We start from the raw sequence: 20,812 nt of genomic DNA, 5'->3' as shown, positions 1-20,812 counted from the left end.
AAATCTGTTCATTATGCAAAATACACTGGGATTATGATAATACAATGAAATCCAAATTAGCTGGAGAATGGGCAGATAAGTAACATAAGTCAATTATTCTTGCAGTGCACAAGGGGTAGATTAGCTGCAGCCAGAAGCAATATATTTTGCTAAGTTTTGTTGCTTTACACACTAAAGCTATTTTAAAGATGGAAATACCACACAGGGCATGAAGAAATGATTCAGACACATGGGGAGCTTGAACCTGACTGTCTCAGACGGCTGAAGAGCTGCAGAGACCTGAAGTTTCATGCTGAGGATGGCTCTCACAGGAAGGATAGGGAAAGGAATACAGGAAAGACTCAGTTCCAACAAGCTGTCAGGGAAGCGCTATGTATGGCGGTGCTTAGGCTAATAGCAACAATAAATCTTGTTTATGTAAGTGACTTTATGAGGCAGAAGAATGTAATGCATGGCAAAGTAGCAATACAAACTTCTTTCTCTTTCTTCCATTATAGAGAACTTCAGAAGTTAGAAACTTACAGAGATCTTCTTTCAAAGGTGACAGGGAGGAATGAAAACTCACACTAAAGCTAGTGACAAAGTTTCTGTAGGGTCAGAATTTTATTCAGGGTGATTTGCTTTTCTATCCCTTGATTTTTTAATCATGAAAACATGAGATGATCCCAGTCTCAATTTCACTTTCATTACCACTGTAGATAAAATAAATCTTGAGGCAATCTTAAAACCCCTGTGTGCAGTCATCAGCCCCGGCTTTGTAATAGATTTCTGCTGTACGTGTTCTATCTGAGGTGTCAGTGATAACCACACGCTTTTCAGATTCCTCACTAAACTGTGCCTCTTCCAGTCACTCATGAAATACTACCTTGTCAGCAGAAAAAAAATATTGTAATGATTTCTTTTAAAAATCAAGGTGACAATTTACTTCAGGGGTCACCAATTCAAACCTGGTGTCTCTACCGTTTCACTGTGCTAATGTTTACTCTTTAAATGAAAATTAAAAGCAATTAATTAAAAATTCCTTTCAAGAGAACACAACTTTACACCAGTCTGGATTGAAAACTGGCAAGAGATTTGAATAAACACCAATGAGATTGACAGAGAAGAATATGGAAAAGTGTGAACATTAACTCTTAAACCAAAGTAAAATGTGACTTTGAACTGATATATTTCAAGTTGATTAAAGTTCTACCATTTGAAAAATGGACGGGATTACAAACTTGCAAAGAGAGTGGTAGAAAAAACTGAGCTCTCTGTTTTTTCCTCATTCTGTGGGAATTTGACATCCAGCAAAGATGAGGAACATTGGTCATTGCTTTCAAGAGTTACTGGAGAGGAAACAACAGAGAGATTAATGAAATTCATTTCCTTCTGAAAGACTGATATGTAATCATCTTAAAATAAGCCATCTGTCCATCATTCTCAATCTCATCAGTCATGCTAGAAGCACAGTGACAGCAGTTTGAGTTTCCTTAAAGCCCTTTTGTCACAGGGAAGCATGTGACAATGTTCTCCAGAGCATCACTCTAAAACCACTGGCCAGGAGGATTCCACTGGGTTCAAGTTTTACCTGTGTGTCCACAACTCTGCATCCACACAAGTGTGTACTAGTGAAGATATAAACATTAGAGGGAGATCTTTGGAGGTCCTGAGTAGTTTGGAACAAACATTTCAGCACTGTCCCTGAACAGTTCCAATAGAGCTAACTGGGATGGGGAAATCTAAACACAGAATATGGAAATATTTGTCTTAGAGTTGTTCTTTCAAGCTATTTTACAACACAAGATGCATATTCCAAGAGTTGAAGTTTGCATGTTCTTACCTCTCCCCAAATGCCAACGGTGTCTCTGATGTCATTTTTACAGTAAGAGAGTTGTCTGATGCAATTGTTCACAGCAATGCTACTTTTTCCAGGAGCAAGATCTTCTTCTGCCATTTCTACCCAGCCCAGAGAACGCACAGCAAAGCACTAAAAAAGAAACAAAAAACCATCTGAATATGGATCATAGCACACAACACACTGACAGCTGAGACAAACACATACACATATGGAAAAGCCCTAGCTATAGGTAGAGTAGAAAGGAAAGTTCAGCTAGCATCTTGAGCTTTGTATGAGCTACAGTCTTTGAGCTATGAATGTTGTGAAAACCACACCTTGTAGAGATACATGCCTACAGTATATCCATGTATACAGACAGAAGGCGTCTACCTTTTAAGCAGAAAATTAGTTCTTTGGAGATAACAGCAATCATTTTTATAGTAAGGTAGTTAACAATAAATAATTCAAAGCCCTACCAAACAATAAAATATCTTAATGGAAAAGTAGGCTTTTTCCAGAAGAAATTAAAAACGACCTTTGAAACAAAACTATCTAATCTTCTTTAAGCAGAAGGATGTTTAGCCAACCAGAGCACTGAGTTGGCAGAACAATCCAAGGCAGTATTACTTGGCACATATGGTGCTTTTTGCAAGCAAAACAGAATGGGAGAAAATCAATGGCATCATCTTTACCCTACATTTACTAGGGTAGATAATGAAAAAAACCTAATTTTTGAAAAACAAGCACAAAACCAAACCACGTTTGCTCTCAAGGTTTTGCAGCGGGTGAAATACAGCCTTAATGTTAAATCAGTGGGAGCTTTTGTATGAGACCAAGATTTGATGCAGAGAACATTGTGAGTACCTCATCCTCAAACTGCCACACACTGCCAGCAAAAGATGCACAACAGATGTTGTACCTTCCTAACAGATATGCCACACTTCTGTGATGGTCCCTAAAAGGTACATCAATAATAGTTCCGGAGCCAATATCCAATTCCCGCTACTTTCTAGGTATTTATGTGGCAACGGACCAAATCCCATTCCATATTTTCAGTCCAGTTTTGCTGGCATAACAAAAAGAAGCTTTTTGATCGAGTCAGTGAGTGGGTGGTGCCCCATACTGATACGAAGCTGCACTCACATTCAGACCATGATGCTGCCCTGTGGAGGTGCAGGATTTTGGGGCATCTGTTATAAAAACAGAACTGAGACAATTTGGAATTAATCACTGAGAACCTGCCATACTGTATCTGTTTTTTCATCCTCTGCCTCCCCCCTTTCCAAGGTGGATCAAGGTTTAACATTAATTAGTACCGAGCCCTTGGTACTCCGCTTTGACATGTTTCTTCTGAAATGTAACACTGTCCTTAAATCCCATGTTGTTCTGGCGAACTGACACACAACTGTTTCAGGAAATCTGATTCCCTGTTAGGTCTGGGCACAACGCTGACCCTGTGATGGCAGAGGCCAGTACTCAGTGCTGCTCTGAGATGCAGTAAAGAAATCAGCTTGTGGTGCTAAAGCAGATGCTGGTTGTTCATTTGTTTTCTCCTAAGAAGTGCTGAGAGGTCAGCATGCAGCCTGCCTCCTGCTCCCCTGGAACTACTCCGACCACATACAGCAATGCATCTCAACTAAGGCAGCAGATAAAAACCAAAGCTCCCATGCTTCCACATTTTTATTAGCTCTCCCTCCCCACCCCTTCAAGAAACAAGGGAACTAATACACAAATTCTCCTCCTGTGCAGCCTGCTGGAAAACCACAAAAGCACCAACTTTCAGGTAAAAAAGAGATGAGGGAGAAGAGGTGATAAAGGAGGGTCACCACTGAAGGGTTCTCTTCATTTTGGGGCTACATAAGGTACTCAGAAAACCACTTCTTAGCCATTATTAAGGTCACCCAATTGTAAGACTGCAGAATTATTTTGGCACATCAGATGCTCATGAATCTTGCTGGAAGTGCTGTGTTGCCCACCGGGGTATTAAATATTTATATCTGCAAGCTTTTTAAACACAGATTTTTTACTGTGCCAGAAGGTTGTTGTGTTTTGGTGTTTTGTTTTGTGTTTTTTTTTAACATATATTTCAATACTGCATTGAATCACAGAATATTAGCAGAGAAAATCATTTTCTAAATCAGCTTAGAAGTTAAAAACTAAATATATGTAATAAGCACATTATTTCCTTATTATTATACATATCTCAATCTGCAATTTGTAAGCAGAGATAAAAACAGCTGCACTAAATATATCTTAAGCAGTTCAAGCTGACAACAAGCACACTTCTTATGAGTAAGGATGGTGTTTGTTTTGTTTCTGTTTTTGTTATTCCCTTGGGTTGTCCATTCCATGTAATCCCCCTTTGCATGAAGGGTTTGGATTGTCTCCTGTCTCCAGTCCCTCTAAGTGTTTCCAGCCCAGAGACGTGTGGGGAAAAACCAGCTGACTTCTGACACCTGGCAAACCTTTGTTTATGGGTTTTATAAGAAGCTCTTATCATTAACCAAATGAAATGTCTCACAACTCACAACAAAAAAGTACATTTCCCAAAGACTCTCTGTAAACAAAAAAAGCTGACCTCTTAGTAATACCCAGAAAGATGCTGCCTGCAAAGTAGCACGATGCCTGTGGCTCGAAGCATACACAAACCTGAAGAAGAAAACTCTTCTTGGCTCCAGTACACATTGGTATGACTCAGACATACTTTCATGCAGATTTCTGCACTAAATAATATGAGTAATATATGTTACATACCACAGCTCAGTTACCATCAGTCTAATAGACAATAAAAGCATATAACACACACACCTATACAAGAGGGATGGCAGAAAAAGTGGGTGCCTGCATGCTGCATCCCCCTCACTGTATGTTGCCAATACATTTAAAAATCTTGCAAAAGATCCACTTTGTTTTACTCACAGGGATTTCGTTTGTTTTCTTAATCCTTTGGCTTAGAGGTACTCTTTAAAACAAAAGAAAACAAAACCCAACATAAACAACCTACCCAGTCTCTCGCCTCAGGTGTGACCTAGTTCTTAAATTAGGGTCAGCTGAGTTAGTGATGACAGCACCACAGCTTTCTTAGCACTGTAATGTGGCACCACAGCTCCTCAGCTCCCATCAGCCACACTCACTAGCAAAGGGAGAAAATGCTGCCTTTGAGCTGAGTGAGCTCGGCTAATGCACCTTCTTTTCCCCAGGAACTGATGTGTGCAGCCGCAGCCAGCCACACTGAAAAGCACTGAGGGCAGCTCTCCTTGGGTAAGAGTTAAGAGCTCATTAAATCAGCCATCCCTGGTAATTTCAGCTAGTTAAGTACCCCTGCTCAATGCTCACAGCTGATTATTGGCAAATGATAATTTCAAGGTAATCCAGTAGCTCCTGGCCTACAGTAGACTCCCTGTTTTTCTCTCAGAGGGAGTTAACAAATAGCCTTTATATCATGTTACGTATTTTCACAGTTAACTTACAAAATAACATCATACCATTCTCTCTGCCAGGTCAGGACACTCTACATTGTCTTATATTTTGATGTCTAAAAAGAACAATTTGGATAAATTTATTCGAATAAATAGAACATGATATTCCTGCCTGCATTAATCTGGTGTCCCCAGACTCTTGCAAAGAGCTGCAAAGAAAACTATGTCTGAAGCAAAGTAAAGAAAGCTGAAGAACACAGCAGGAAGAAAGACAATGGTGCTCTGTATTGGGATCACATGGACACTGCCTTGTGCTTTGTTTGGCTGGAGGTGGGCAGAAGATGTGCATGGGGAATGTTCCTCATCCCAACTGTGTCTTTCAGAAATCCTGACTCTATGAGCACAGCAGGTATGAGGCAGCTAAATGCAATGTTTAAATGCAGTACAGCAACAATCTTGTACTCTCATCTCAGCTGGAGACTTCACGTTTCCTGTTAGGCAGTGCATAGGGTGTTCTGCAAGAAAAGACAGCCAGAGAAAGCCACCTGAATGTACTGTGCCCTGTGAAGAGACAGACGAGCAGAAAGGAAAACACAGAAATCTCCACCCAGCTTTCCAGTTCCAGGGAGCATATGTCTGCATAGATGCAAATCTAATTAACACTCTAATTAATGTTAATGGTCTGTAGTCAAAGAACCAAACTCATAAACTCTGTAATCTAAACTCTGTAAAACACTGTAAACCTCTCTGGCAGTGCAGGTCAGCCCTGAAACATCCCCCCAGGCTGAATGAGCTCAGTGAATGGTGGTTCACGCTCCTGCTTTTGGTGTCAGAGACCACCCCACCACCAGATACAGCTCTGCTCCACAATGGAAGCACCAGGAAGAGCTTTTCCAGGTACTTGGAACCATGACGTGCCTCCACACACAAGCAAACAGCACATTCTAGCTGCTGTAGTGCAAAACAGGTACTGTTAGACAAAAAGAAAATGTATCAGGAAAACTAAAGCAAATACTATCATCCTCTAGGCAGAGGACAAGAGACCAGTTTTGCAAGACTGAAATCAGAGTAGTATGGGAAACTGGATGGATCCATAAGGGCACGGATAGACAAGATCAAATGAAAAGGAAAAATTACACTAGAACATCAGCTTGAGAACAACAAACTAAGGGACATGGCTAAAACACAGATTAATTGCTTTTAGATCACACAGCTGCTGGTATCCACTATGAAAAACTACATAAGTTTGAGTGTACGTTCCTTGGGGATTTAAATCTATGCTATTAATTTCTCCTCTACTTCTACAGGGCTTTAATTTGAGCAATTTTCCTTTGTTTCCCTTCGTGCTTTTTCTTTTTAAAGGTTATATCTGTCTGCAGATAAACATACGAGTAAATCATTACAGCATCTAATAAGGTCTTTTATCACAGGCCACTGAGCAGACTTGTGCCTGCATCACAGCATGTAGGTCACGTAATTAACTGCTTCTCATGCAGCCTGCACACTTCTGAAAATCCCACTTATATCGTCTTTAACTGTTTAAAAGTAAAACAAACTAACACATTGCTTTCTGCTTTGGAAGATAAAATATAGCTACTATAGGGAAATAAATGAGTTCCAATGTATTTGCCCGCTACACATCAAGAAAACTTGCATTGATTTCAGATGAAAGTATTGGAAATGATCAAAGCTAAATTGAGTAACAAAAGAATAAAGAGATGCTGCTATGCAATTAATGAACAAGCAAGTACTTCAATTAATGTGAATAGGCTGCTGCGTATCCATTTTCTCATAGAAATATTCAGTTGTCACATGAAAATTCTTAATTACCAAAAATTCAAACTGCAGAATCAAATCAATGCGAGGAAGCTTTTTCAACATTTCTGCCCCTCAGTTCATGATGCATTATCTGAATTGCTGAAAACGGGTGTATCATACAAAAACAAAAGTACATTTTCAGATCACAACAGAACTAAGAAATGATAATTGCTACTGAAAGCAGATGACAATAAACTTCTGTGGAGCAAAATGTGAGGGCTTTAATAACACTATAAATAAACCTTTTTAATAAATGATATCCCTAGAGCAGGTCAGCGCTGAACTCCCTGCTTTGACAGTCCCTTGCTCATTTCTCTGACACTACAGTCTCATTTTTCCAGACACTCAGACTCCAACATGTAGGCTGACAGCAGTGGCTCTCTTCAAGTTTAATACTTATTTCAATGGTGCCTTCTGGCTCACAGCCAGAGGTCAAATGTGCTCCATCAAGGCAAGAAAGCATTGCAGGACCACTGTGCTGGTTCAAGATTTTTATGAATCCCCATCTCTTTTCATTATGGTATTTCTGTATCAAATGAAAAACCCAGCCAGTTGAGCAAAATGGAATAGACGTTATTATTCTCTACTAATACCCATTTGCTAAATACAGTTCTGAAGAAGAAATTAACATCACCTCAGGTGAGAATAGGCTTAGATTTCAGATGCTCTGCAGTTAACTTGACTTTGTACCCTAGAGAAATGGGTTTATAGGCTTTGATTTAAGCTATGTATGATGTTTTGAGTTTCATTATAATATAGTGGAATAACAAATATGCTTCCTCTGTAAAGAAAAGGCAGCAACTTTTCACCAGAAACTAGTAAAGGACCATTTGTTACAGTAAAGCTCAAATTAGGGTCTATCTTGTCAAATAACTGAACTGTAGTCTAACTTGAGCACAATTTGTGTGTTCAGCACACAAAAGAGACCCCAACAAACACAGGTTTCCTTTGTCTGTAAGGACAAGCCCTGCAGGAGTTTATGAGGTATGGAGGAATGTGTTGTGTGTTTGTTATCTTTAACCTGAAGTGTTACATATGTACTTTCCTGAGGAGGGCTCTCTTCTGCAGGCTGATGGATGTAAGAGGTTTTAATGCAGCAATACTAAGTGACCACTTAGTACTGTTGTATGTACTTACAAAGCAAGACATTCAACTTGGAAGAAAAACAAAAAAAAGGCAAAAAATTTAAAAGAATAAGCCTTAATGTGAACTCTCAAATGTAATGAATCCATAGCAAAACAACTTGTCTTGAGCAGTCAAGATTTCATGCCTCTGCAGAAACAACGTTTTAAAGAGCAATTTTTTTTTTCTTAGCAATAATTATATTTATGATAGCATCCAAAGTCAATGAGTTAGATCACTTCTGATCCATTCCATTAGTTGAAAGAGACTGAAATGAATCCCAAGTCGGTAAACCTTGAGTCACAAACCCTGGTGGCCTCCCATGCCTGAGGTCCCATTCACTGTCCCATTGCTTCCCTGAAGTGCTGCAGAGCCTCTGAATGTTGTACTCCCGATGGGAGCAACATGGTATCACCATGCAATATATATTTCATGTTTTTATACTGTTAAGTGATAACTGTTACCTTCCACTCCTTTTTTCTTTGCTGAAATTAGCAAGAAATATTGGTACTGGAGACTTCTGTTCCTCTATAATGCAACTGAGAACTAATACCAAAATAAATGTACATACTGGTTAGAGCTATCTAAACATTGCTGTCATTCAACACCGTGTTCCATTTTAATTTATTCTTAAATTAACTTCCTCCATAAATCTAGCTTTCACAACAGACAGATAAACTTTGAGACATCACAGGCAAGGCAAGGCTGCTTCTCCAAGCCGCTCTGAACTGGCAAGTTAATATGAATAATTGAAGAGAAACATGAATTTATCTTCTGATCAGTTCACTTTGTAGCAGTAACACGATGAACAGATATTCAAAAGGCAGTTCACAACCAACAGTCTTACTCTAAAAAGCTGGAGCTCACAGAGGCTATATATTGCTTTGGAGGTAAAATAATCAGTCTCCAGTGGGAGTATGAAGGGCTGCAGGCTGTGATTACTTCAGCAATGTATTAGAGAAGAGGCCAGCAATAGCAGCATAGGCTGAGCTAAACTGGGAGCTTCCTGCATTCTGAATCTATTGATCCACAGAACAGCATGAGGAGCTTTCCACTTGTGGGATGTGAATATGATGGAGACAGATCCTGCTCCCACTTCCTGTCTGCTCCCAAGGACTCATTTTGTAAGTCATATACAATGTATGCTGGCTTAGAAAGAGCTGATTCTGTGATGCAGAGTATCGAATAAGCTATGATTAATTAAGAAAATGTAAGAAATATTGTGACCTAACAGCAGTACTGCTACGAGCAGGAAGGAAGCCCCAGCCAGCCTGTGCTGCATGTCCATATAACCTGTACCACACATAAACCACATGGCATTTGGGCCATTAATTCAATAGAAAAGCATGACCTGAGACAAAAAGATGCTCATATTTCATCTTTTCTCCTCCCAGTCCTGTAGAAATGCAGCAGTCTGCTGTAACACTTCTATACAGTGTATCTTAACAAATAAAATACCGATAATACCCTGAAATTCAAGCTTTTATTACTGGTCTACAAACCTGAAGAATTATGGTAAATTTTAAAGCACCTTCCATTTTCTTTTTTGCAAGGAATGGGGTTTTTATACATTTTTTTGAGAAAGGCTTCAAGGAAATCTTTCACAATAATCTGTCCTGCTGCTCAGTCATCTATGTCCCAATCCACAAGAACAAGCTCACATCTAATTAGATCCGAGAGATAGATGGGATTTCTAGGAATGAAGGCCATGTAACATACCACAGGATGTTGAAGGGCTCAAGAAATTAAAATATATTATCCCAGACATTTATTTTATGCATATATTTTAACAGATAAACTTACTGTAGCTACGTGTATCACTAAAACATCCGTTGCTGAGATTTGGGGAAAACTCTATTTCTTCTTTCTTGGACTAATCCTTGTATTTGACTATAAGTAAGGCTACATTTAGGACAAGGTGGAAGAAAATATCACATAGGCGGAAATCTGTGTTAGTATATACACCATAACATGATTGCTTACAGCATCATGGTGAAAGAATGAATACACAGACACATTCTCCAAAACATCTAACACACAAAATGAGAAAGTATGAAGAAAATGTTGAAGTGATGTATTTTAGTGCTTCAGTCTGCTGTTTCTAAAACTGCTTGTGAAGCAGAACGGTTTAGTACACCTGCATCATTTATCTGCAGCATCTTCACAGCTGGGAGTGTGCCCTAATGCTGCTCATGGCAGGCAGCCAAATTCAGGAGCAACCTACCAGCTTAGGAATCACTGTCCTCATTGCTCACCTTTGCTACTAAGAGGCTGCAAAGATGGAAAGACAGATGAAAGACGGAAAGACGCAAAAAACAGCACTTGAGTGTTCTACTGACTGAAGTTTAGTCTTGTAAGAACTCTTTGGGTTAATCCCCAAAATACATAATTCTGCTGTCCACAATGCACTTCCAGCTACTAGCAAGATTATTTGGAAGGGACCTCAAGAGATCATTGAGTCCAAAGCACACACCCTACAATATGTCACACAGGTAGGCATCCAGACAGGTCTTGAATATTTCCATAGAAGGAGACTCCACAACTTCTCTGGGCAACCAGACCCAATGCTCTGTCACCCTTATTGTAAAGAAGTTCTTCTACATGTTTGTATGGAACTTCTTCCTATGTTCAAGATTTAGGCCATTGCTTGTTGTCCTATCAATACACACCACCAAGAAGAGCCTGGCCTAATTTATTTGCCTTCCAACTTCCTTTAGATACATATTAACATTAATCTCACTTTTTACTCACCTTTTAACAAGGTGACAGTCTCAGGTTTTAATTCAGATGGAGTTAAAACCATATGTAGAGCTTCATATGCTCATGAGAAGATTAGGTGAAGTATGAGGTGGACTGTGAAACTACTGGATAAGTGTTGACTATTTCCTGTTTGCACCAATAATTTCAGAAGCTATTTTGAATGGGAAAGAATCATGCACTTTAATGTGGAAAGTTTATCCTTTTATGCAATTACTAGACATGACAAAATCTACATGTCTCTGGTTGGATCTTCACTTAGAGATCTGACTCATCTCCCGCTCACCTCCATCATCATGGGCACAGACTGATTATTTGCTAGTGGCCCTGAGTCTACTCAGGATATTTGTTTCTGGAGAAGGTAAGAAACAGACATGGGAAGAATGGGAATGGTAAGAAATGGGAAGGTAAGAAATGGGACCTCTCCAAAAAACACAACACCTCCCTTCACAGCAAGAGAAGCATCAAAGAGATAGTGTATAACTCTTTGGGAACTACTTAGTATTTTGTAAAAGTTATTTCAACAGTGATATTTACAGGCCACATTCATGACAACCATAAGTCAGCTTGCCAACCCTCACATTACTCAAAGCACCCAAGTATGCTTAACAGTTCATCACCACGTTCATCACTTTCATAGAATCATAGAATCACAGAATCACAAGGTTGGAAATTATCTACAAGATCATCTATTCCAACTGTCCTCCCTTTACCATACCTACAGAAAACCACTAAACCATATCTCATAGCTCCCTAACCAGACGCTATTCCATGCCTTCCACTTCTTTCCACAGGTAAATCACCACATTCATGTACCTGTTAGCAGCATCTCGCACCTCTACAAAACACAGAAATGATTTCTTCTTCCTTTCTTTTGAGTTCCTGAACATTTAATGGTTTTAAAATTAGAAAACAGACTTTTGAAGCACTTGCCTAGTATTTTAGCAGGTATAGATAATTTTCCACAATTCTTAGATATCAATATATATCTACTCTAAAATGGCAAAGATGGAAACTAGAGCCCTGCAGAACAAGCTAATATGGGGACAGGAAATTGGAAAATCCATACAGGACTTTATTAAGCCTAACCAGAAAACCATATTTAAATTGAAAGAATAAAGGCAGATTCAAATGTCCAGTCGAATAGGCTGATTCCATATAGATTTAGGAGAAACTGAGCCGCATGACTCCCCTGTTCATCATCCCATCCCTAGGGATAGAGACAAATTTCCCCATAGGTTCAGTTTGTTTGCACCACCACAGGGAAAGATGTTAGAATCGTTCTATACTTTTACACAGAGCCATCATAACTGTAAGGTAAATACTGTAACAAGACATAGCCCAAATGAGTTTATAGTCCAGGGTTGGTAAAAACATCTTTTTACCTTCCTTGAAACTCAAGTGGGAATGCACAGGTTTCTCAATAAATTAACCAGAAAAGTTACGATCTGTCTCCTGGGAAGCACCAATTCAAAACTAATTTCTAGTCATGCATGTTTCACATGCAGAATTAGTATCCCTGCCAAGCGCAATGAGCCATTTCTTCAAGAAATTCCTACAAAAATAAATCACTGAAATTGAGAAGCTCAATCTGATCATCCTCCTCTTTCTTCCCCTTTCCCTTCCCTTTTATGGTCCTATGCAGAAAACCTGTGCCAACCTGCCAAGGATGTGCAGCTCAAAGCTGAGTAATTAACTTTTCTTACAGGAACTACATGAATTCTATGACATACTTTTCCCAGCATTTACTTGTTTAGAACGCTACAGTCCTTACAGAAGCAGACAACCTTTGGGGAAGGGAAGTACTGGAGACTTCCACATGGTGGCACAGTTCCCTTTACTGAAAGACAGAACTGCTCTGTGCACCTACAGTTATTTTTCTTTTTCTTTTAACGTACTGGCCACTATCATGAATAGGCTTAAACAGATCCAGAGTTTCCAGCATCTCTCTAACAACGCCTATTTTGACAAATTCTTCTAACAGAGAGTTTAATGAGCTACACAGCTTCCTTCTCTGAGGCTGTGCTTGCTGCCACGCAGAAGCAAGCTTCAAACCAGTGCAGCGAAGGCAGTGATGTGGCAGAGAGGCTGAAGAAGCTAGAAATCTGATTTATCCAAGTGTCAGGTCATCTGTTTTAAATCCTGTTGCACTACTTCTACTCTCACAATAACTTGGATAAAATGAGCTATCAAGGAACCTTCCTACTACAACCACCTTTGCGTGTTTTTTTCCCCAGAGGCATATTTTCCTGGTATTCCCAGACCCACTTCCCATCCCTGCAAGGAACAGCCATGCAGCAGCGGGAAGCTTTGCCCTCAGTCTGTGGAGCTGCAATGTAATGCCCAAGCTGTTGAGCTGTACCACAGGCCTGGGCACTGCTGCCCCTACACAGCAGTCCCGTTAGACAGTGATAGATAGCACATCAGTGCTCAAGTGATGCATAAACATAAAACACATGTATAATTCCTACTCCATTTCTTGTCCTGCTCCTTTCAGCCACTTCAGCAAATGTTAAAATTACTCATTTAAGCATCATCAGCACAGTTGGGTCTACACAGCTGCTGTGGACAAGCTCTTGGCTTCATCTCATTTCACTGATACTGGATGGATATCAGGTCCATAAATTGTGCAGCTAGATGGCTAGTTAGACAGAGAGGGAGATGATGACCAGAATTCCTTGTCCACACAAACACCGCCATATTCTCCACACAAGAAGGACTCCTCATCCTCCCCAGTGCTAATCATCCAGTAAAGAGTCAGACGTACCAAATTACCAGCTACTGGTAATGCTTTCCACACTGTAAGACATTTGAAAGGAACAGCTTTCTGAAGACTGGTACCTAATGCTCATCACTCCCCCACTCCATTTACTGTGTCTGTCATTATAACGAGAGCAGCTGAAGCCTTGCTTTTTTAACTGCCAGCCTGCCAAGCGAAACAAACTTATTTACATCTGATTTAAACATCACAAGCCAAATAATCAAGACGACAAAGACATTTAAGTACCCTGATCAGTCTGTTTTCTCTCCTAAAATATATCGTTAATACTATTATAATTATTAAATCTGTTACATACTGTCTTTCTGCACGTAAGTAGCTTCTGCTCCTGTCAGTCACTGCAGGTGTACGGCAGCAAAGGCACTCATTTAAACTAGTTGCATTTCCAATTATAGAGATTCGCATACACTCTTAAAAATGGATGCAAGCACATGGCAAAACTGTCAACAAGACCAATCTGGAGACATGTGCACAAGCTTTCAAAACCTCCTGCTGCTTCCTTCTCCTCAGAAAGTTTAGATTACATCACTGAAGGCCCTGATGATTTAATTATGGTGCTTGTTCACGTAGAAGTCTCATTTTTATCCATAAACTTTATCCTCAAACTAGACTGTGTTCCCTGTTCTGTAAAATACAAAGTTCCTCATTCTAAAAAGCAGCTTCCTTGTTAGTAGGTGAGAGTTGAAGCAGCCTCTTGAACAAGAAGTACTTAAAGAGGGGACAAACTTGAAAATAAAGAGCCACTGCCATCACTGAAAGCACCAGGAAGCCACCCAACCATGACAAACAACAAGGCCCTCTCTTGCTTAGGAACGAAAACTTGCATGGGGTCAATTACTACCACTTACTCTACAGCTGTAACATGAAATTTCTTGGCTCTTGGCCGCACTTTCCTGACCAAACTGAATAAAGCTTTAAATTTCAAATTCCTTTGAAAAAATTAGTCTTGCACAGTCAGTCTACATTGTGCCAATAGGAGGAATATGTTAAACTTCACAGCCTTGGGGGCATACTGCAGCTTGCAAGTTATGTTCCCAATTGCAAATTCTGAATTGTTATATCACAGTGTATTTTGTTACAGACCTTGGCTTCTGGATCACTGTTGATGCTACAAGAATCATCATCATCAGACTGTGGAGCATTTCTGTTAAAGAAAAAATGAACAAAAATCAACGTAAAATTAAGGTAAAAATTAAGGAAAGCACCATATGGAACTGGTTACTGCATGGGAGTTTCTGTAGTCATCGTACCTGAGCTTCAAGGAGGCATAGCGCAATGTTGCTCCTTCAAACTCTTTCAGACTTGGGTCTGGGTTCACAGTGGCTGCATGCAGGTCCTAGAGATAAAGGTAGTTTGGTTAATGCAGTATTAAGGACACCGCCATGTTATTTCTTATTCCAAAGGGAAATTAAATCCTCCCTGCAAAGAAGCGACAGTACTGCTGGCTGAAGTTGAAAAGAGGCATGCATATATATATTCTCAAGCTGCATTTCACTCAGTGCAGGCATCTTATTTGTTATGTCATGGTGGTTGCCCTGCAAGTTTAGACTGAATCCATTCCAAGTGGAAAGATCAGAAAAAGCAGCATGTTTGTGAGCTATACATCCCTATCAGTACCCCCGGTCACTTTGGCCTATGTTATGAATGACATTCATGGAAAATAAAAGGGGAAAAACAGCCACTGCCATGCAAAAAAAAAAAAAACAACCAAGGGTAATAGTATTAAAGGTTCTAAAATCTGACAATATACTTGCCTTCCAAATGTCACTATTAATCTTTCCCCCATTCAGTACAGCAAAATCACTCCATGGCTGTTTCTAGACACATAATTATTCACACAGGAAGAAGCACATTGACAAAAAAAAAGAAGAAAAAAAAAAAAAAGAAAAAAAAAAAGAAAAAGAAAAAAAAACACAAGACACTGTTGTTAGCATTGATATTTACAGGATGGGTTAGGGAACAGATCACCTCAAACTTCAGCTAATTACTATACCATGGCATTTGGAGGAAAGGGAAGAGAAGACGTGCTTCTAACAGTTACTTACCAAAACAAATGATTGAAACAAGGAAAGTTAATATAAATTAGGAACGGACAATGAAATTATTCTTTAACTATGATCTTAAAAGCAAGCAAAATAAATCTGAATATGAATGTTGGCCACAGCTGCTACAGCCTGGTAAACAGCAGTTTTGCAGGAACATAAGGATTTCCATTTGACTGGCACATTTGTTAAGAGACTAATACTACTGGAAGTAGAAATACTGCAACACAATGCTACACACAGGGAGAAGATATGTACAAGATAATATTTTCTAGGGAAAAAGCATGTTGAACAGAGTGAAGGAAAGGAGGATTAATAAGGAGTGCAGAGAGTTTTTTTGCTGAGAAAGTACTTCTGCAAAACCTAAGAGCTATTTTTTTAAAGAAGAAAACAAAACAAACCACCCACTCTCTCATTTTCTGTTTAACTTTCTAATAGCTCTGAAGCATTCAGTGGTGCAATCAATGAGGCAATAGTGCATTTAACAGTATGGCAATCTGAGTTCTGTCCTTCCCTGCAAAGCCTGGGAGGAGCAAGTAATGTTGGAGTTGTCCCTGCCCTTCCCCACAAGGAAGCCGCCTCTCCTTGGAGCTCCTCAAATCCTCAAGAATTCCCATAATTAATAGCCCCTCCCAAGACCAGCTCTGCACTGAGGCCAAGAAGCACCCATGTAACAATTAGCAACTCCTGCCAAACATGCCTCTGACTTTATTAATAGCTGTTAGTTTTTTCTACTAAGCCCCTAATTTCTAATTATTAGTTGTTGGCAATTATGTTACCTATGGAAGAACTTCTAGAGGTGATCCAGGTGTGTGATGAAGAAGACAACTACCATCACCACGTTCTACTGGGACCTCAAAAGAAGTTCTTAGTGAAAATTAAGCCCCTTCTCTCTGCACGGGAAATGGGATAAAAGGCAGTAATTTCTCTACAATTTGGAAGAAAACATACAAAACATGAGGATTTACAAAGGAAGTCATTCATCAACGCAGAGAAGAGCCAACTAAAACTAAGTGACCTTTAACCACCTGTCCAAAACCAAACTATATTGTGCAACACTAAGTAACTGTAGTTCTTCCTGCTAAATACCTGCAACCAGGCACGGAATAAAACTGGCTATCTTTGTTGACTGCCCTCAGCTGTGAGCCACATTCTACCAAATGAAGCAAAGTTTCTGTACGTCACATCATTTAAGAGACAGGGACAGAAAGCTAAAATAAATACATAAACAACAAATGAATCAATAAAGAAGGAACAAGACAAAGGGTAAAAATAGCTTTACTCGGGGAACAAAAATAAAAGTTTCTAAATGTTTATTTGACTAACCTAAAAGCTGGAATAGCCCAAACAAACTCAAGACCAGCTCTAGATGCTTCACAAACAGAAGTGATAAAATAATTGTTACGGAGTCACAAAAGCCTATTAGGACAAATAAGAAATGCTACCCACACCTATCTGCAATCTTAGATTTCTCTTTCATCAATCTAAAAGGTTTTCAGAAGAAAACAATACAAATTCCAGCCAATGGGGATGAACTAAGGCAGCCCTTCCAAGCCAGATTAGTTTTGGAAGCCTGTACTCCGAGCAGTACACAGCTCACACATGTTCCAGCCTCAAGCTGGAACCTGTCCACCACAACCACTGCTGCCAATGGCAGCACCAGGATACAGACACTTGGGAGCCTCATTCTAGATCAAATTCCACATCTTTTGTGTCAGATTGACAGACGGAGATTTCCAGATTAATTCTATCAATGTGCTGGTATTTTATTGCAGTGTTATCTTAGTAATGACAGTCAAAAAATCAGTATTATTTAAATAGTGGTATGTTAGAAGCTTATCAGTGAACACAGAAATCTTCAAGAGACGAATTCCTCAGATTATATCTACAATTAAAATAGGCATATAGTATTAGCATATCAATATAAGTATCAGGAACTTGTTTATTTTCTATATAATCTTTTAAGATACAGTATATTGTATTGATCCTGACATAGAAATGCATATGCTTGACTGGATCAAATTCTTCAGTGCATTAGCATTTCCACATTGAAATCTAAATGAGTTTAATGTGAGTTCTTACATACTCATATATGTAGCATTTTAGAATAGCTCTTCAAATGTCTTATTTTATACATCCACACTTAAGATCCGTGCCGCTACAACTATTCTCTGTTTAAAGAAAGTAGAATTATAAAAGATTAAAGGTACATAAGCCACATTACAAGCAGTTCTAACATTTTCATTGCAAAGACATTTTAAAAGGAGGTAGAAAAACTAATTCTAAAGAATATAGGCATTCTCCTTCTGTAGTTTACTAACCCAACTGATTTCTGACTGATTTACTAACCCAATTGATGGGTGCTTTTGAAAGACATCTACAACTTCCCTATTGAAGCCCATATATTGTCCATATTCTAGAGTTAGAGAAATACTTAATGCTGAAGTTATATCCCTCTCTTACACACTCCAGAAATTTAAAACTGGAAGAATTTGATGGAATTTATAAGGAGCACTTCTGATTTTCTTATTTTCTACATGATTGACATCAATTGATGTTCTTTCCCCATTAAACTCTGGTTTATGTTTTCCATTGTGTTTGGTGAACAGACACCTTACTTATGTGAACCATAACTGAAACAGCGTGGTTAAGTTTGTCAACCATATGAGTAGTGTTTGTGAACATATGGGAGCAATCTTTCTGAAATAATAAACAAGAACGTGCATGTTTAAGCCTATACAGGATAAAAGTTTCAGGGTCAAAATTGTAACACATATTTGAATGTCCTTAACTCCCCTTGTCTTTCACCTAAGTTGTTTTGGTGTATGTATCAATAAAGCCAAGAACAAAAATAATGTCATATCTAAACACATAAAAAAAATAATAACTAAAGACTGCCCAATACAAAAATCAAAGCTAATACAAAGACTTCAATTGATTCCATAAAGCTGTAGACTTCCTTCTGAAATGCCAGTACGAAAAAGGATTATGTTTCATAATAATCTGTTATTGTGATTGTGGTTTATTCCACAGAAGTCTTCTCAACATTAAAAAACCCGATGTGAATCCATATTTGAAGCACACTCTTCTTTCTCAGGATTTATTTTATATTTCTATGTATATGACATCAATCAACCTTCTCAACTGTGCCTGCAAGGATTACTTTAAAAGGCAGTGTTGTATATTGCTCTTTCAGCTCATGTAGAAAGAAAGAACATATTTCTTTCCGTTTCTAGTTAAAGACTGACTGCAACACGATGATCTACTCGTGCAGATATTTTGTACTGACAAGATGTTAAGAGGCTTACACTTGAGAATACTTGATATTTATTTAATAGAAACTACCCTGTAAAGCAGCTGGTGTCTCAAATGAATTCTCTGTGTGATACCCCACTCCTACTAGGTGAACCAAAAAGAAGATGCAATTACAAATAGTCTAGCAAAAAGATAGTTATAATGTGCAGACATTTTATGTACCCATATAATGGAGTAACGCTTCAGCACATACTAGACAACCGAAGTCATTTCACATCAATCACGCACCGACTTATTTATGTGAGATATAATGTTTGATTTCATCCTACACATCCAAAGTTTAGGATGCTATATGAGGCATAGCCATTAGAAAATACACATGGAAAATAGACAATTACAATATATTGTCAACAAGAAGCTACACTTTGGGATAACATAAGGCCTCGTGTTCTAATGCTTACTTTAGGTAACATTCAAACTTGCAATTTCAAGAAGGTATGTCTTTTCTTTTTTAATAGCACACAGCACACAACAGGACAGCGTGTTACCTCAGTTTCTGGAGTGGGAGATGGAGTAATGGAACCAAGTGATCCTTTCCTTGAGCCCTGAAGATCTGTTGGAGCAGACACGGGACGTTGCCACTGAGTTGTTCCTGTAGGTATGTGCCAGTAGTAGATTCCAGCAATGTCATTGATTTTTTTCCATCCAGGCGGTAAGTCTGGGTCTGTCTGAAATGACTGATCGCTCCATATATCTGCTGGGTACAGGGGTGGGGGGGAAAAAGGAGAAAATAAAGAAAATGAATTGACGTTACAAAGATATGCATGTTTCTGTTTTCTTCCATAGGTCTTCACCTGACGCAAACAAAGCACAGGAGGTACTACTGTTGTACTATTCCTATGGACAGGAACACCAAAGAAAGACCTTGACTTACTGAGTCTCAAAATAAGCCAAGAAAGTTTGGTTCGGAACGGTTTGAATTAGCCTACAAGGAGAGGGAAAACTTAACGAAGAGTTACTCCAACATGGCTTTAACCTAATGCCATCAGATAAACTAGCTTTTCTAATAATGTCTAGCTTTAGGTACATTAAAACACAGCATATAAAGAAATATCTGGAATTGTGGTGTTCCCTTCATCGCACTACTTTCCCTTATCAACACATGCTACCACAGAATGCATTTCTGCTAATCAAGATCAGCTTACCAAAAGAAAGACAAAGTAACAGAAAACCAGAACCTGCAATGCCTTTACTTGCAGCATCCAAAAGACAACTTGCTCAAAACAATGCAAATAAAAGAATGTAATGACCATTTTGTACACAACCCTGGCTGTCAGAAATAACATCATTTTGAACTGGTTTTATAATAGGGTAGGAAAAAAAAAAGCCCAAATTCATCAACAGCGCCAACACAGGGATGAAACACTGGCGCCGCTGGAAAATCTCTGAAAAATGTGCCTACGATTCAGACCATAATTAGAGACATTCCCAAATTTATATGAGGTTACAGATGGGTGTAAGAAATGCCACCAGTAGAAAAAACACAGTACTTTTTAGAAAGGCAGAGGCAAAGTCTATGTAAAAAACATATATTTCAGCAAGGGCATTTTTTTCTCAGGGAATACACACTTTCCAGTCACTGGGAAGGGAGACAGTGCTCTTTAAAACCTCCCAGTCAAAAGTGCTTTGGAGGTATCCTTATGTTATGTGCTGTTAACCAGCTGCCGTTCTCCAAGGGCTGTCAACTTGCAAGGGAAGACAATAACCTTCTGGTCCAACATTTTGCCAGCTCTCAAAGAGA

The 20,812-nt window shown here is 39.0% G+C and overlaps 1 protein-coding gene across 38 annotated transcripts in view; it reads right to left on the bottom strand.

Moving 5' to 3' along the window:
* The window catches only part of APBB2 (amyloid beta precursor protein binding family B member 2), a 131,265-nt gene that overhangs the window by 34,237 nt on the left and 76,216 nt on the right, over window positions 1-20,812 (bottom strand). For 19 of the 38 annotated variants that reach the window (XM_085545545.1, XM_015862411.3, XM_015862406.3 and 16 more), the window contains 5 exons: window positions 19,560-19,768; window positions 15,469-15,531; window positions 14,965-15,050; window positions 14,798-14,858; window positions 1,823-1,969 (listed from right to left, as the gene is read on the bottom strand). In XM_085545545.1, coding sequence (XP_085401671.1) covers window positions 1,823-1,969; window positions 14,798-14,858; window positions 14,965-15,050; window positions 15,469-15,531; window positions 19,560-19,768 — 566 coding nt within the window. The remainder of the gene's footprint in view (window positions 1-1,822; window positions 1,970-14,797; window positions 14,859-14,964; window positions 15,051-15,468; window positions 15,532-19,559; window positions 19,769-20,812) is intronic. The other 19 variants (XM_015862412.3, XM_085545534.1, XM_085545551.1 and 16 more) reach the window with 3 other exon arrangements.

This window comes from Coturnix japonica, chromosome 4 (assembly GCF_054131305.1).
Source record: "Coturnix japonica strain WE chromosome 4, WE-NBRP24, whole genome shotgun sequence".
NCBI classification, from domain to species: domain Eukaryota; kingdom Metazoa; phylum Chordata; class Aves; order Galliformes; family Phasianidae; genus Coturnix; species Coturnix japonica.
The sequence above is the reverse complement of the archived record's forward strand: the minus strand, read 5'-3'. Positions and strand labels throughout refer to the sequence as shown.